Source organism: Phocoena sinus, chromosome 3 (genome assembly GCF_008692025.1).
Source record: "Phocoena sinus isolate mPhoSin1 chromosome 3, mPhoSin1.pri, whole genome shotgun sequence".
Taxonomy (NCBI): Eukaryota; Metazoa; Chordata; class Mammalia; order Artiodactyla; family Phocoenidae; genus Phocoena; species Phocoena sinus.
This window is the reverse complement of record NC_045765.1, coordinates 45,188,838-45,205,301: the sequence shown is the minus strand read 5'-3', so window position 1 is coordinate 45,205,301 and position 16,464 is coordinate 45,188,838. Positions and strand designations below refer to the sequence as shown.

The 16,464-nt window shown below is 50.1% G+C and overlaps 2 protein-coding genes across 2 annotated transcripts in view; both read left to right on the top strand.

Annotated features, from left to right (window-relative positions):
* Positions 1-16,464, top strand: part of SYNPO (synaptopodin) — a 77,871-nt gene that overhangs the window by 53,776 nt on the left and 7,631 nt on the right. The window contains exon 5 of the transcript XR_004349080.1: positions 10,997-11,006. The gene's annotated coding sequence lies outside the window, so the exon portion shown is untranslated. The remainder of the gene's footprint in view (positions 1-10,996; positions 11,007-16,464) is intronic.
* On the top strand, positions 1,525-14,960 carry MYOZ3 (myozenin 3). Its single transcript, XM_032625772.1, has 7 exons — positions 1,525-1,688; positions 3,451-3,512; positions 9,476-9,630; positions 10,621-10,674; positions 10,779-10,917; positions 11,361-11,523; positions 14,758-14,960. Exons 2-7 carry the CDS (start codon positions 3,482-3,484, stop codon positions 14,924-14,926), a joined length of 711 nt encoding a protein of 236 aa, XP_032481663.1. The 5' UTR covers positions 1,525-1,688; positions 3,451-3,481; the 3' UTR covers positions 14,927-14,960.

Below are 16,464 nucleotides of genomic sequence, written 5' to 3'. Positions count from 1 at the left end.
CTGGTCCTATCATCTACTAGCTGGGTGACCCTCGGTAAACCCACTCCTTCTCCAGGCCTCAGCTTCCCTATCTGTGTAATGAGTGAGTTGGTGAGGTGATGTCTCAAGGTGGTATTGCCCAGGCCCTGACCCCAGGACACTGTCACTGGAGTGGCCAGGGCCAAGCTGCATCAGGGCCCAGTGCTCTGGGGCTGCTTCCTGATGGCAGGTCAGGGCTTCAGACAGGAGGAGGAGCCCCTACAAGAGGTAACATCAGAGTCCAGCCAACCCTAGAGAACTCAGGATCCAGACCATCAGGAGTGCTCCTCTCCTGATGGGGGCGTCCTTTGCCCAGAGAAGGGGATTGGGGCCCCACTCCCAGGTGAGGCCAAGATCCCTCACCTTCCTATCTAAAAGCTCAGGCCCTGCAGAGGCTGGGCAAAGGACTCTGACGGGCAGGAAGCTGAGTTCAGGGGGTCCACAGCAGAGTCCAGGCTTCTTCTTAAGAGATATGCCCTTGGACAGTCTATCCAGCACACAGGTACAGGAGCTCCCTGCCCTGGACCCGGCATATCCCTGCTGGTCCCACCCTTCCCTGGTAGTGGTTAGTGCACCTCTGACTCTATCTTCAGCAGGACCCTCTCCTGAGCACAGTATCCCCCTGCCTACTGGTGATCCTGGTGCCCAGACACGCCAAACCAATTTCACCCCAAACTGAACTCAGTCTCTGCCCCCAACCCCAAGCTGCCCCCATTCCCCCTACTCCTCACCATTATTTTCCTTGAATGATGCAATCCAGAAACGGGAGCGGCCCTTTCCTCACCTCCCACATCCAGTCTCTAACTGGGACCTGGTGATCCCTCAAATACCCCTCAAGCTCCTCTCCTCCTCTCCATGCCCTCTGTCGCCTCCCTGGTCCAGCCACTCCCAGGTCTCACCTGACCACAGTGAAATCCTCCTGCCTGAAGACTAACTCCCGCCAACCCACTTTCCACAGGGCAGCCAGAGATATCTTTGGAAAATGACCACGTGACTGCTCCGTTCCACCGCCTTAAACTCCAACAGCCCTTTTATAAGATACACTGTACATTTGAAAAGCCTGCTGTGATCTGGCCCTTGCCCACCTGTCTGGCCTCATCTCTCAGCACCACCCCAGCCCCTAGTTCTAGCTCTCCTCGCTGGCCCCTCACATCCTATGTGTGACATGGCCTCAGCCTGCAGTGCCCGTGCCCCTCTCTGCCTGTGAGCTCCCACTCAGACTTCAAGGCCCAGCGCAAATGTCTCCTCCTCTGGGAGGCCTTCCCCATCCCCAGGCCGAGCTGGTGGCACCCTTCCCTGGCTCTCCCAGATCATTTTCCGTGATGCGGCGCAAAGGCTGTTTACAGGTCTGACACAGGCCTGGCTGAGCTCCTTGAGGACAGAGCCCTGCCTTATTTATTTTCAGTCCATAGAGAGAGGCTCAGAGAATGTGAGAAGGTGGAGGGAGGGAGGGAGGGAGGGAAGAAGGGAGGAAGGAAGGAAGCAGAGGAAGAAAGGAAAGGAGGAATGAACAAGTCAAGCAAAGTTACTGGGGGACAATTCATTCATCAATCTACCCATTCAATCACTCATTCAGCAAATATCTACTGAGTTCCTACCAGGCCCCGATCTAGGCCCTAAGGATCCAATTCGCAGGCTCAGGGGACCGGTGACTCACTCAGCGTTTCCAGGTGACTTTGGTGTGTGCATACGTATGTGTACTGTACGTGTGCAAGGCCTTCTGTTTGCAAGGGCCTGCTGCCGGGGCACCTGTCTTCCCTGGGGCCTGGTGCTTTTAGCATCTGTCCCTGGATCCTGTTGCAGCCCGAAATAAGGCTATGAGCCACGACAAGGCAAGGACAACTCTCGTCAGCTGAGGCCAGAGCCAGAGGCAAGGCATACCCAGCTCACTGATGACCGCCTGCACAGACACCGACCACTCAACTCTCAGCTTCCCAACAGAGGTGTTAATCTGAGGGTCTGACACTCCCTCCTGCCCACTGTGGTTCCATCTCTCAGGTACCAGGACTCAAGGGGAGCTCGAGGCGCTGTGGGGGGGTGGGCAGTGGGGGGGAGCCAATTCCCAGAGCCCCTTCCCGTAAGCAGAGGAAGGGCCCGAGGGGGTCCGGGGAGGGTGGGGCCTCGTGGAAGCCTGGATCCTGAGTTGGGAAGGGAGGGATTCTAAGCTCTGGGTTACTCTGGGTTAAATGGAGAGGGGGTGGCTAGGGTTCAAGGTTGGGGTAGGTAATGGCTCTGCTCAGGACTCCAAGATCTTTCAGCAATAGAGGGAAGCAGGGTCCCTGTCTGTAAAATGAGGGGCGGGGTCCTTCCCAATGTCTGTGAATTTCTGTAAGGAGAGTGTTTGTCAAGAAACAGATCCGGGGACTGTGGAACCCTAAGTGGTCCCATATGGAGCACCGGCCACCAGCTCGTGGGCATCGCCCCCAAGGAATGCATGTGTACTCATGTTTGCACACAGTTTGAGGGGGTCCGTGTATGCCCTGAAGCACATCCATGGATACCCACGATGTAGCCCATTCTCCTCAGGTTACAGGAGAGCTACTTGCTCACAGTTACCGAGGGAGTCAGGGACACCGATTAGAATCCAGGCCGTCCAGCTCAGTGCCCACGGACCCGGGGCTGGGTATGGGCGTGGGGGGCACAGATGGAGGCAGATTGTTTTTCTAAAAGAAGAAATATAGAAAAACCTGGAAGCCAAGCAGAAGGGTACAAGGGTTGGTAAGGCCATCAGGAGGCTCAAGGACTTTGCCTTCTCTCCTGGGGGCGAGTTAGGGGATCTAGACTTGGGGCCTGCAGGGCTACTCTGGGGCTTTGGACCTCATTTTATTTGTAAATCACCTCCAAGATTCCTGGGACATGCCATAAGATGCAAATGGGGGGATGGAGGAAGAGGGAGAGAAGGAGCGAGGGAGAAAAGGACACCATGTTAAGTGAACTGAAGGACGGGGGTAGGAAGGGGGCTGATGGTTGTTTTCAGTGTCCTTGGACCAGCCTGCGCCCTCAAGCCTCAGAGCCGAGTCCTGAGGAGAGGAGGGGCGCACCTCGCAGACCCCAGTGCAGCTTCAGCCTAACCACCCGTGCTCCTCTCCCCCTGACTTCAACCTCCAACCTCTTTCAGCCTCTGATTAGCGCTCACTTGAGTCAGTGGACAACAACAGTCAGAGACCCTCGCCTCCCCTTCTCCTAATGTCCCAGAAACTACCCCCAATGCGGTGTGCTTCCCTAGCACCAAGGAAGCAGATTTATGTGACCCTGAGCATCTCCTTTTTCTTCCGTGGACCTCAGCCTCCTCTTTCCAGCTCAGACACCCTTGCTTGAGACTTTGGTGTGGGCCAAGGCTGCGCAGGGCCGGGGCTGGGTAGACCAAGGATTGGGAGGTCTGGGGAGGAACGGAGGCAGCCTGGACCATTTGTGGCAGTCTCTCCTCCACAGGACGATTCCCAAGGAGCAGAAGGGGCCGGTAATGACTACCATGGGGGACCTCACTGAACCAGGTACGGTTGACCCAGCCCGTGAGCATTCCTCAGATCCCATGCTTTCTTGCTCCCAGGCTGCAGTCACTCAGGCCTGCTGGCCCCAGGCCTGGGCAAACAGGTGTGAGTTCGAGGCCGGCCTGTGGAATCTGCCGCCTGGGCTGGGAAGTTTCCCGCAGCACTGGGAAGGGCCTTGCTCTGATGCCCGCACCCCCAAGAGCTGAGGTTGAGTGCCCTAGACTGGATCCTGCCCCCACCTAAGTCCTTACCTCAGCCCCAAATAGAGCTCTGAGGGCTCTGGCCCCAGATTCAATCCTAACAATGGCCCAAGCGTCCCATAGATTGCCCCTGCTTGTTTTAACTGGGCCGTCTCCCCGAGCCCCCATGGCAAGAGACAAGGGGTCAGGGGAGAGCGGGGCAGGGGGGCAGGAATAGGCTGCCCGATCTCAAACCATTTCACTTAAAAGCACATTCATCCAATGCATAAATCATCTAAAATACATGATTACCAACTTTACAAAACCTCTTGGCATAATTTTGGAGTCTGTTGATTTGGCCTACTTTAGAGCATTTCAAATATTTTAAAAACAAACTTAGCTAAGTCAGGACTCTCAAACTTCACTGTGAATCGCAGTGACATGGCGTTGTTGGTTAAAAATACAGATTCCCAGCACCAACCCCCAGGAATTCTGATTCAGGGGACCTGGGGAGGAGGCCATACACTAGCCTTTTAGCCAAGTACCCAGGTGATTCTGATGCAGGTGGGAAGTGAACCAAGCTCTGATAAACCCCTGTCTAAGGGCATTGCTGCACTTTTAACTCCTTCAGTGTTCTAGGAAGTATTTAATCATGTGTATGACTTTATGTGTGAGTCGTACTTTTAACTTGTTTTGTATGTTCTTGCCTCCTTTTGTTGGTGTCATTTTTTTTTTTTTTATTCCATGATTTTCTGTGCTGAAATACACAAGCTTTGTGAGGTACTGATGCGCTAACTAGAAGAATCAGGCAATGCATTTTCTTTTCTCTTGTCTAAGTAATTAATTAGTTACAGACCCCCAAATATTGACACACAACGTTTACGCCAGACTGGAAATACGTGAATTGTTGACGATTGCTAAGGTATTAATTAAGGACAATTTTGAAGCTAAAGAAAAGTAGAAAGGAAAAAATCTCATGGTGTCACCGCCGAAAGATAGCCATCGTAAAATAATAATAATAAAACACTTACCGTTATTGTGTGCTCACTATGTCTCAGATACTGTGCTAAGAGCATTTGTACCTTTCGTTATATATATAACCCTCACAACAACTCTGTAAGTTAGATACGATCACACCCATCTTGCAGATGAGAAAACAGGGGTCAGAGAAGCTAGGAAGTCACATATATAGTAGGTGGTAGAACTGAGATTTGACCCCAGATCTGTCTCCAAAACTGCTCCTTTACCACATGGTTATATAAATGAAACATTCATTTTATAGAATATTCAGACAAAGCAGACATGAATGACTTTGAATGTGAAAGTTCCTCATAAAAAAACCATCTGGAGAGAACCACTGTTAACAGTTTTGTGTAAATCCTTCTTCTGTTCATATATAAACATGTTTATATAAACACACACACGGGCTAAATACTATACACTGTGTTCGTCATCTTAAATTTTTTTCACTTAGCGGCACACCACAGACTTCTTTCCATCCTAGTATGACTTATCTCACCCCTCCCCTCCCCTCGCTCCCCCAGCATATAAGATATTATATATATTTACACACACACATCCCCTAAGGGAGGCCATGAAGGCTCAGCCCAGGTTGGGACCCTTAGGAGTAGAGCCTGAGGATTCCCAAACAAGTGACTTGTTGAGCTCCCACTCCTAGGAGAAGGGAAGTGACAAAAGCACAATCCGGCAGAGGAAATTGCTAAGTAAGGATGTGGGCTCCAAAGCATAAATTAATTGCCCTACAGAATTCATCTCATCTTCAGCAAGGGGGCTGTTGCAGCCTCTACTCACCGGGGCAGTTCTCTGTAGAGGTGGCAGTTGTGAGCTGTTAGTCACTGATAAAGGGCATCTGGGCAGCATGCACCGCAAGATTGATTCCCAGTTTTCACAATTCAAAAGGTCACTGCAGTAAACATCCTTGTATGTATATCTTCAGGCATGTTTCTTCAACTTTTCTGCCCGAGGACGAACGCCTAGAAGTGGAATTGTTTAGTCAAATAGGTCTTATCTATAGCTTTTTTTTTTTTTTTTTTTTAATATTGAGCTCAGTTCAGCTGAACAGCATTTGAGAATATGATGCCAGGGGACTTTTATTATGTATTTAGGTATATGTGGTCTTTCATCTGTTTAAATATGCAGTACATTTTCTTGTTCAAATACAAAAACAATGCAAACAATTTCCAGCCCTCCTCCTTCCTAGGTCCCCAAATTGTCACTGCCAATATTTGGCATATCTCCTTGCAGATTTTTCAATGCATACATAAACATGTGTTTATTTTTTAAAATATACGAGTGGGATGTTAGAATACAGATTCTTCTGAAATTTCCTTTTTTCCCCCTTTTAATCTACAGTGGATTTCTTTCTGATCCTAACATGTAGAAGGTGCTGTCTCTCTATTTGCTGTAAGGATGAAAGAAACATCAGCCTCCTTTTTTAAAACGCTGTTTAGGATTCCATTGAATGGGATGAATCACAGCACCTGAATGGCCCTCACTGTTGCCTGGTGACCACATCACCCATCCCTGACCCATTCACTCTCCCCTACTGTTCTCTGAGATAACTTTAGCAACCTCTCTTCTCCAGCCTCCAATACCTCCTCCCCCACCTTCATTCTCAGCTAATGACCTTGCTTCTTATTTCACCGAGAAAAGTAAAGTGGCCAAAAGAGAACTTCTGCAAGCTCCCGCCTCCACATCTGTCCACTTGTTTGCATCTGTGTCCCTGTTCTCGGTTTTCCTTCCTGATACGATAGATGAACTCTCCTTGCACTGTGTGAAGCCAACCCTTCTTGCTGGGCACTGAACACCCTCCCTGCCCTCTCTCCTGCTCAAGACATTCCTTCAGTAATTCTCCCCTCTCTTTATCGCATCGTCAGATTTTCTCATCAGCTAACAAACATGCTATTATTCCTCCCTCTTTAAAAACAAGCAAGCATGTAAGCAAACCAACAAGCGAGCAAACCACTCCTGCTTCCACAGCTGCCCCCAGCCATGGTCCTTCAGAGCACACCTCCTCAAAGCAGCTGTCTATACTTCCCTCCTCTCTTTTTCACATTTTATTAACCAACTTACACACACACACACACACACACACAAAAGTTGAGAGTGCAAATCCCTGTGGTCCTCCTTTTATTCCTGGGTTCCAGAGCAAATCCCAAAGAGCATGTCATTTCATCCCCCAAATACTTCACAGAAAGTAATAAAAAGGACATTTCCTTACATGCCACAAAGATATTAACACACTGAACAAAATTAAATGTTGATTTAATACTATCTAATAGCCAGTACTATGGTCAACTTGCTCCAATTTTCTAGTTAACGGGGATCCAAATAAGAGCCACTTTTTAACTGAGGTAGCATTGGTTCATATTTAACGTTATATATTGATAGTTTCACGTGTACAGAATTAAGTTTCTACTTCTGTATACACTACAGTATGTGCACCACCAAAAATTTAGTTTCTATCCTTCATCATACAATTGATCCCCTTTACCCATTTCACCCTCCCCCGCGACCCCCATTCCCTTCTGGGAACCACTACTCTGTTCCCTGTATCTACATGTTTGTTGATGTTTGGTTTGGTTTGATCATTTATTTTGGTTTATGTTTGCTTGTTTTTATATTCCGCCTATAAGTGAAATCATATGGCATTTGTCCTTCTCTATCTGACTTATTTCACTTAGCATAATAACTGTACCCTCAAGGGCCCTTGTTTTTATTTGGTAGCTATGTCTCTTAAATCTCCTTTAATCTAAAACACTGCCCCCGCCTCCTTTTTTCCCATGTCATTCACTCCTTTGAAGACACCGGGCCACCTGCCCTGTAGAACGTCCCACATCCTAGATTTGGCTCATTGCTTCCTTGTGTTGTGTCAAACTGTTCCTCTGTCCTCTAATCTCGAACTCTGTCTAATAAGGCTTTCACGCCCAAATACTCCACAGGAACTGCTTTTGTGGAGATTGCCAATAATAACCCCATGTTACTAAATACAATGGTCAGTTTTCAGCCCTCCTCTTACTTGACATATCAGTAACATTTGACTCGGTTGATCAGTCCATCTTGCCTAATACGCTTTCATCATTTGGTTCTAGGACACCACAGTCTTTAGATTTCCTCCTAACTTGCTGGGTGTTTTCTCCCAGGCTCCAGGGCTGGGGCTCATCTCCTCAGTCTAAATGTTGGAGGCCCCGGGGCTCAGTCTTTGGATCTCTTTATCCATTCTCATATCCTTGGAGATCTCACCTAGCCTCCAGGCTCCAAATACCATTCAGAGAGCTAGAATATGAACCTATGTGTGTTTGATTGTAGAGATGACAAGTCTTCCCGTGCTGCCCATACATTTCCTCTCCTACCAACGTCCTCACCATGCTGACACTCCTTTCTTCCAAAAGTCTTCCCTTGTGGCGCCAACATAAAAGTATGTGTTTTGCTGGTGGGGAAAGCATCAAGGATATGGATGGGCTACCAAACTACTAAGGACGGTCATCAGCCCTGGAATCCGTCTACATGGCTATAATGACTGGTCCTAACTATGAGAAAAGAAATAAACGGGACAGTCTTCATTAAAAAAACAACAACAGCAAATACCATTTGTATTTCCTGATGTCCCAAATTTTATGTCCAGGTCAATTTTCTCCCATGAACACTAGACTCATATATCCAGCTCCCTACTCGGCATCTCCGCTGGGATGCCTACAAGGCTCTTCAAACATTATACTCAGTTTTGGAGACAATTAGGGGAGTTTGAACATAGACTAGGCATTATATATAAAAAAAATTCATTCACTTGGAAAGGTGGAGATCTTTAACTGATAAAAAGTTACAAAGCAGCTGTGCTATGATTTCATTTTGGTTAAAAAGTCACATATGAATACATAGTCAGTGAAAAAGACGGAAAAGGATATACACTAAAGTGTCAGTAGTGGCAACCTCTGGATGGTAGAAAATGGTGTTTTTCTTCTTCTTTTTTTTTTTTTTTTGTGGTACGCGGGCCTCTCACTGTTGTGGCCCCTCCCGTTGTGGAGCACAGGCTCTGGATGCGCAGGCTCAGCGGCCATGGCTCACGGGCCCAGCCGCTCCGCGGCATGTGGGATCCTCCCAGACCGGCGCACGAACCCATGTCCCCTGCATCAGCAGGCGGACTCTCAACCACTGTGCCACCAGGGAAGCCCTTCTTTTCTTTTATGTCTATATTTTCTAACTTTCTTCAATGCACTTATATGCTGTTTTTATAATAATAAAAGGCTATTTTAACATTAAAAGAAGACATGTCTAGAACGGAATGCCTGGTCTTTCCTCACATCTCCTCCTCCTCCAGCCTTCCCATCTCAGAGAGCGGCTACTCCATCCTCCCAGAAACCTTGCCTTTACCTCCCACACCTCTCTCTCTGTCTCTCACAGCCCACACCCATGGCCTACCTTTAAAAGATACCTAGAATCTGATCATTACCCACTACCTCCACCCCTATGGGCAAAGAGCTGCATGGGAAATGCATGGAATAAATATACCCGGCCAAAGAACACCTGAAATGATGCTCAATTTCACTGAGTGTCAAACACATGATAATTAAACACAGAGGAGTCATTTCCGCCCATTGGGTGGGCAAAGATTCCTAAGAATAATGACACCCAGGGTCAGCAAGTGTGGGACAAAATCGGCACTCTCATACACAGTGGACGGTGCTGTGCGGAGGTCCCCTTAGAGGCAGCAACCTGGAGTGCCCTGAGGGTTTGGTAGTAAGAGCTCCCTCTGGCCTCTCTGGGCAGTCCCTTTGCTGGACCTGGGCAAGAAGCTGAGCGTGCCCCAGGACTTGATGATGGAAGAGCTATCACTGCGTAACAACCGAGGATCCCTCCTCTTCCAGAAGAGACAGCGCCGCATGCAGAAATTCACCTTTGAGTTTGCAGCCAGCCCGCGTGTGGTGAGTAAGCCTTCATTGTGTTCACAGGAAAACTGAGGCCCAGAGAGGGCCAGTCGTTAGCCTAGAGCCAAACAATGCGCCAGATAGGACTTCTGCCCTCTGTGGGGGGGGTCCCTCAAGTTCCAGCCGGGGACAGCTGTGATATTGCCATCAGATTGACCTCTGCCTTGCTAGGTGATCCTAGAAAAGGGTTAGCCCTTTAGGCACCTTTCCCCAGATACAATACCTAAAGTGTATCGGACAGGATGCCCCATGGAGTGAAGGGACTCTGACTCCTACAAAAAGTGCAGAAGAATAGTCAGGTGCTCTGGGCTGAATTTGCGGCAAGCAGGATTTAGATTACACTTGAGCTTGATCTAAGATGGAAAATGCAGAATGCCGTCCTCTTTTTCCCACTGGAAGAAGGCAAAGGCCACGAGACAGTCAGCTGGTAGAGAAAGGAGGCAAGAATGGCTTGTCCCCCGGCTTCAAAAAGGTGGCAGGCAGTTTCAGGTACTTCTAATGAACTCAGGGGACTTTCATCCTACTCCACTCAATTTCTGGATGAAACAGGAGACGATGAGAGGGATCGATGTGGCAGAATAATAAAAATGACAAAACACCTACCTTTGCTACGTGCTTATGACGGTACTAGCTAAGCAGTTTGCAGGCATCATCTCATTTAATGATCAGAGAGCGATATTATTATCATCATCTTCACTTCACAGGGAAGGAAACTGTGGCTCAGAGAGGTTAAATATTATATGCCCAGGGTCAATACTATAATAGCAACTACTATAATAGCAACTAACGTATATAAGAGCACTTCTCTGTTCCAGGGTTTAGCGCTCTACACTATTAATTCATCCTCCCCCAAAAACATCCCTGGGAGGTGGGCTCTAGGATTATGACCTCCCACCACCCCCTGCCTTTTTTTTAGTGGAGGGAGAACCCTGGCCTCCTGCTCCGCTGAGCCTTCCTGCGGTTTATTTGCCCCTCCCCTCCCCCCAGCTCGTGGCAGGAAGCGCCAAGGAGAAGGTGACCGGAACAGCGGAACCTGGGATGGTGAGCATGGACAGAGACCCCGAAGTGGCGGAAGCCTGGGGCAAGGGGCCAGGCAGCTCAGATTCCGCGGTCCACCACCTCTGAGCTCCCGCCCCTGTGCCTAGGCTGCCAATAGCTCCGAGGGGCAGAACTACCGCTCTGAGCTCCACATCTTCCCGACCTCAGGGCCCGGGGGCCCTGAGGATGCCCAGCCCACAGCCGCCCGGCCAGTGAGTGCCCACAGCCCCAGTGCCCTGGCGCCAGGTAAGTGGCCTGCCCGCGTCCCAGGACCAGGGGACCGTAGCGTGGGCGAGCTCCACGGTGGGGCAGGAAGAGCATCCAGAGAGCGTCTAGTCCACCTCCTTCCCAACACACACACACACACACACTCACCCCACTCCAAAGACCCAACACAAGCCCAGAGTAGCGCAGCAATGCGCCAAGGTCACAGAGCCAGCCAGGGTCCGAGGCAAGACTAGAGTCTGTGCCCCAACTTGCCATTCCTCTGCTCCGTCCTCCTTGTTTCCAGGGATGGGGAAGGGTCCTCTTTGCTGGAGCAACTTTAGCATCACATTCCACCCCCTCCCCCAACTCCCCTTTCCTAGCCCCCCCCCAAACAGTGTCTGCAGCGGGGCGTGGCGGCAAGGTTAAAAGGAGCCCAGGCGTCCCGCTCGCCCACCTCCCACGTGCCATGCTCCACCCACTAGGCTATGCCGAGCCACTGAAGGGCGTCCCTCCCGAGAAGTTCAACCACACGGCCATCCCCAAGGGCTACAGCTGCCCACGGCAGGAGTTCGTCAGCTACCAGGACGACCTGGGCGAAGGCAGAAGTCATACCCCCAGCCTGGCGGAGTATCGAAATTTCAACAAGTAAGACAAGGCGGGCTGCTTAGGGAGAGACCTGGAGGGAGGATGCGCTGGAGCCAGTCACAACCACAGCAGTAGCTCCATCTTCTGAGCGCTTTCTACAGGCCGGGCTCTACCCCATCGCCTTATATATATATTTATTGAGCCCCTGCTAAAACTCAGTAGAGCTCTTGCCTTAGTACAACTAACTAGTGCTCAATAAATGTACAGGGAATAAATGGGTGAATGTGGCACACACCTTGCTGGATTCTCCTCCACAACAGGGCGGGGCAGGTGCCACAGTTTTTCCTATTCTGCTGGAGAAGAGGATTATCAACAATCTGCCCAAAATCACAAAGCAAGGAAGCAGTGGCGGGGCTGGGATCCAAGTCTGGTTTTGTCTGACTCCAGAGTCCAGGTGCTTATTCTCCATCACTGCTGTGTGCCATCTCCTTGATGGACATCAAGGTGCGAGTCCTTCCCTGGGTGGAGGCCCCAGACCTCACTAGTCCTAGGCCAGCTCAGCGTTCTCCTCACTTTCATCAGTGGTCTGGAAGAGGCCTAGAAAGCGATCTTGAGGCTGTACCGCTGTGGGGAGTGGCAGTGAAATGTTGGACACCAGAGGTGAGAGCCACAAAGCAGTGGCTCATAGTGTTTAGCACGTGGGCCCTCGACGAGGGCTTAATGCAGTCTCCACCCCTGGCTGTGTGACCTTGGGCAAGTGGCTTAACCTCGCTGGGCCTCCCTTTCCCCACCTGTAAAATGAGACTGTTACAGTACCTGCTTCATAAGATGGTCGCGAGGATGGCATGAGAGGCCTTAGGCAAAATTTCTGGCAAGTGATAAGCTCTCAATAAATGGTAGCTGCCATTATTATTATTATTATTTACAGGTTGAAATGATGGCTGGAAAAGCCAACAGGGGAGAATTTAAAAGGGATAGATTTAACATCCCGCCCTGGGGGCCTGAAAACAAATCACAGCAGTCAGGACAGGAGCTTGGCAGGAAGGAAGGCTTTGGGCTGGGGGATGCATTTCAACTGCATTTCAATTGGCTTCCTCAGTGTGCTGCTATTCGTGAAAAATGCTCCTCCGGCTTGGGCTGGATTAAGCGAGAAAGTGGAGGGTCCACAGAGAGGAGGCCACAGTCCAGCGCTTCTGGCACCTGCTCAGACCACACATGGAGACTGTGTCTGTCTTGCTAGGCCTGGAGACCAAGCCCTCTGAGGAAGGGCTGAAGGAACTGGGAGTGATGGGCCTTGAGAAGAGACTGCTCAGGAGGCATGTGACTGCCCTCAAACAGCTGAGAGCCAGGGAGGACCATGATGGCAAGAATGGGCCCGACAGGCCTCGTGTGAACCACGAGCCATTGGCAGACATTTTGGGGTTTCCTGCCGGGCAGGACTGTGCTGTCTCTCCTCCTGGGGCCCTCACACCCTTGCCTGTCCAGCTCTTTAAAACCCTCAGCTGACATTCAGTGCTAGCAGCCAGCTTCCAGTCTGGCCATTGCAGGTCGCAGCCCCATCCATCTCACGCCTCAGCTCTGACAGGCTGAGGCATGTTCCCACAAAAATAAGGAGGGTCTTAGGGACCCCTGAGCCCAGACCCCTCCTGGGATGGAAGACGCAACTGAGGCAGAGAGAGAAGGAACTGTAGTGTTGGTGGCCAAACTGTGCTCAGGATCCGGGGCTCTGGGCTCCTGATCAAGGGCCCAGCCGTGAGGCCTGCTTGACTTGGAAACAGCCCAGCCTGTTCCTGCGGGGCCCTGGCTGTTGCCATCACAGCTGTGGTGGTCCAGGCAGAAACACTGTCCTGGCTGGAACCCAGGCTCTGGCCCAAGGTTTGCCTTTTTACCCCAGAGCAGGCATTCCGATATCTCCATTGGTCCCAGGCTGCAGGGAAAACACTAAATGAGCAATGCTTTTTATTCTCTTAAAATTAAAAAAGAGTTTGAAAATCATGTATTTATATTATCTTTAAAAAAAACACTAGGCGACTTCAAATAAAGGTAGGGCCCCTTTGTTCCCCATGCTCCAATCCCAGCTCCCTTCCCAAAGGGAACACTGTTGTCAGGTTGGTATGTATGTTTTCAGAACATTCTCTACAAGAGAATATTCTCTACCAGCAGCCACGTACCTATGGGGATGTAGCATTGTTTGGTGTGCACGTGTGTGTGTGTTTTGCTACTTTGTATTTCATCCTGTAACTTGCTTGCTTTTTTCACGCAACATTATGCTTTTTCAGTCTCCTCTTTCTAATACCTATATCTCTTTTCATTCCTTTTAAGTTGCTATATAGTACTCTGCCATGTGAATATACTATATTTATCTTATCCATTCCTCTGCCAGTGGGCGTATGGCTTGTTTCTGGTCTGTCACTAATCGCTGCTCATATCTGCTTCCTTGTGCATACTCTTCCCTAAGCCATATGCTTACAGGTAGAGCGCTGGTTGACAGAATTTCACATTTTCAGGTTTAAAAGATCCTGCCAGCCGCATAGCACAGGGAGATCAGCTCAATACTTTGTGACCACCTAGAGGGATGGGATAGGGAGGGTGGGAGGGAGGGAAACGCAAGAGGGAAGAGATACGGGAACATATGTATATATATAACTGATTCACTTTGTTCTAAAGCAGGAACTAACACACCATTGTAAAGCAATTATACTCCAATAAAGATGTAAAAAAAAGAAAAAAGATCCTGCCAAATTGCCCTCCAAGGGAGCAACACCAATTTACCCTCCAACCAGCAGTATATGAGTGAGACTTTGCCCCACCGCCTCGCTAACTTTGCCCCATTACCAAATCACTTATTCTTGCCAGTCTTATGGGTGAGAAGTGGCATGTCTCTGTGGTAAACTGTAGTCTCTGATTCTCAGTGTTCTTTCTAACCCTCCTTTCTCTCTCCAGCCTGTGATGTATTGTTTTAAGGGGAGATGACAAGAGGAGGGAAAAACTGTGTTCCAATTCTACACCCTTCTGGACCTTCCTTAACAGGAACCTAGAGTTTTGCCAGGACAAGCCAGTTCTCACTGAAAACCTCACTCCTATTTCAAAGCAAGAAGCCATCCCCACTAGGGGCAGATTTGAGAATGGGCAGAGCTGGAGAAACCTGTTAAAGACAGTACAAAACCTTGCTGAGCAACAGGGAAACTGAGGCCCAGAGAGAGGAGGGGAGGGGGCTGCCCATGGAGACCCACAGGTCTGTTCCGCCACCCTTTCCCACACAGCCTTCCTCCCCTGCTGCTCTTCTCTCCCCAGGACGCCAGTGCCCTTTGGAGGAGCCCTGGTGGGGGAAACCATTCCGAGGGCAGGCACCCCCTTCGTCCTGGAGCTCACCAGTGGCTTGGAACTCCTCCGCCTCAGACCCAGCTTCAACAGGGTGGCCCAGGGCTGGGTCCGCAACCTCCCAGAGTCTGAGGAGCTGTAGCCCCAGCCGCTTCAATTCCCCCATCTCAGAGTTCGGGTAACACCTAGAGCCAAGACTCGTGGACAGCACTTCACAGTTTACGAAGGACCATCACACACACAAATGGCCTCAAAGGTCACGAAGTTCAGCAGTTCCCAAATGTGGTGTGCTTCAAAATTACCTGGAGGTGTTTTAATACAGATTTCTGGCCCATCCCAAACCTGCAGCATCAGAATCTCCTGAGTGGAGGGTCTCTGTTAGTAACCAGTACTCCCAGCTGATTCCAGGAAAATTCGTCCCCGGTTTGTATCTTTAGGAATCCAAACCACCATTGACTTCACGTCCAAGCCTCTACTCTTTCCTGCTCCTGTAGTCTAGCTTACGCTGCCCCAATGGCAGGGAGCTCACTAGCCGCCTATTTACCGGTGAATCACTCTGATAATTAGATTTTCCTCTTACTGAGACACAGATGGTCCTTATTTACGCTGTTACTAAGCACCAACTGTGTGCTAGCCGCTGGGCCAGCTCCAGGGAGAGGGTGTGGTAAGCCCAGGCCCTAGCCTAGGGAGGAAAAGACAGTAGAGGAGACAGATTTGTAAAGCAGGAAGTCATCTTAATTTTCCCTAAAGCACGCTAATTGACTACTGAGGAACAAAGTACCAGTGAAGCAGAGGAGGGGTTCTCTAACCCTGCGTGTGGGGTGGGATTCTGGGAAGCTTCCCAGAGGATTCAAGTGGGACCGCAGAGGAGTGACAGTCCATCAAGGGAAGGGGGTGTGACGGGGAGAGTGTGATGGGGAGGCATTCCTGGCAAGTGCACAGCAAGTGCAAAGGTACAGAATTGTCATGGGGGCAGGTGTTGTGGAGAAGGGAGATGGCAATGTCAGAGGAGTCAGTGACTCCTCAGGGGGCCAGAGTGGGGTGGGCTGCACTAAGGAGATGGGGAGGTTCTTAGGCTGGAGAGCGAGGGGTCTCGCTGGTTGCTGTGTGCAGCACAGACTGGAGAGGAGTACAGCTGGACGCCAGGATCCTTGAAGGAACAAGGCCTGGACTAGGGAGGCGGCCACGGGGTCAGAAAGAAGGGGCAGCGCTCGGCACCTCACAGGGCAGGTGCAGAGTAGGTGCTTACAAGGACGACTCCTTTCCAGCCCCTTCCACTCACCGTTTAGAGCAGGCGCCAGGGTAGATCTTGTCCTAGTCTCCACCAGGAGTTCTTCGGCCTGTGTGCTGGCTCGTTAGGAAGAGAAGGGCAAGGAACGCCTCACCGCAGCTGGTGTGATGATTATGATTATGGCTGCTTTTTATTGGGCGCCTCAGGGCTTGGGCTGGTAGTAGGTTCTCTCCATATCCCATTTCTAATTTTCAGTACGACCTTGAGACAAAGGTATTGTCCCGTTTTACAGATGTGGATATCCAGGCTCAAAAATGGGGAAGTGACTTGTCCAGGGACAAGTGGGGATCTGTCCGATTCCAGTGGATGTTTCTTATCACCCCACTGGGCGGCCAAGCCCATTCACTCTGGAATCACCTGGTCATGGTGCCCTGCTTTAGAGTTTAGAG

What these genes read in the sequence shown, in the direction of transcription:
- MYOZ3 (XM_032625772.1), top strand. Translation starts at nt 3,482, where the DNA reads ATGACTACCATGGGGGACCTCACTGAACCAG. An exon ending in GGGGGACCTCACTGAACCAG is followed by an intron (nt 3,513 to 9,475) that starts GTACGGTTGACC and finishes CTCTCTGGGCAG; the next exon opens with TCCCTTTGCTGGACCTGGGC. An exon ending in GAGTATCGAAATTTCAACAA is followed by an intron (nt 11,524 to 14,757) that starts GTAAGACAAGGC and finishes TTCTCTCCCCAG; the next exon opens with GACGCCAGTGCCCTTTGGAG.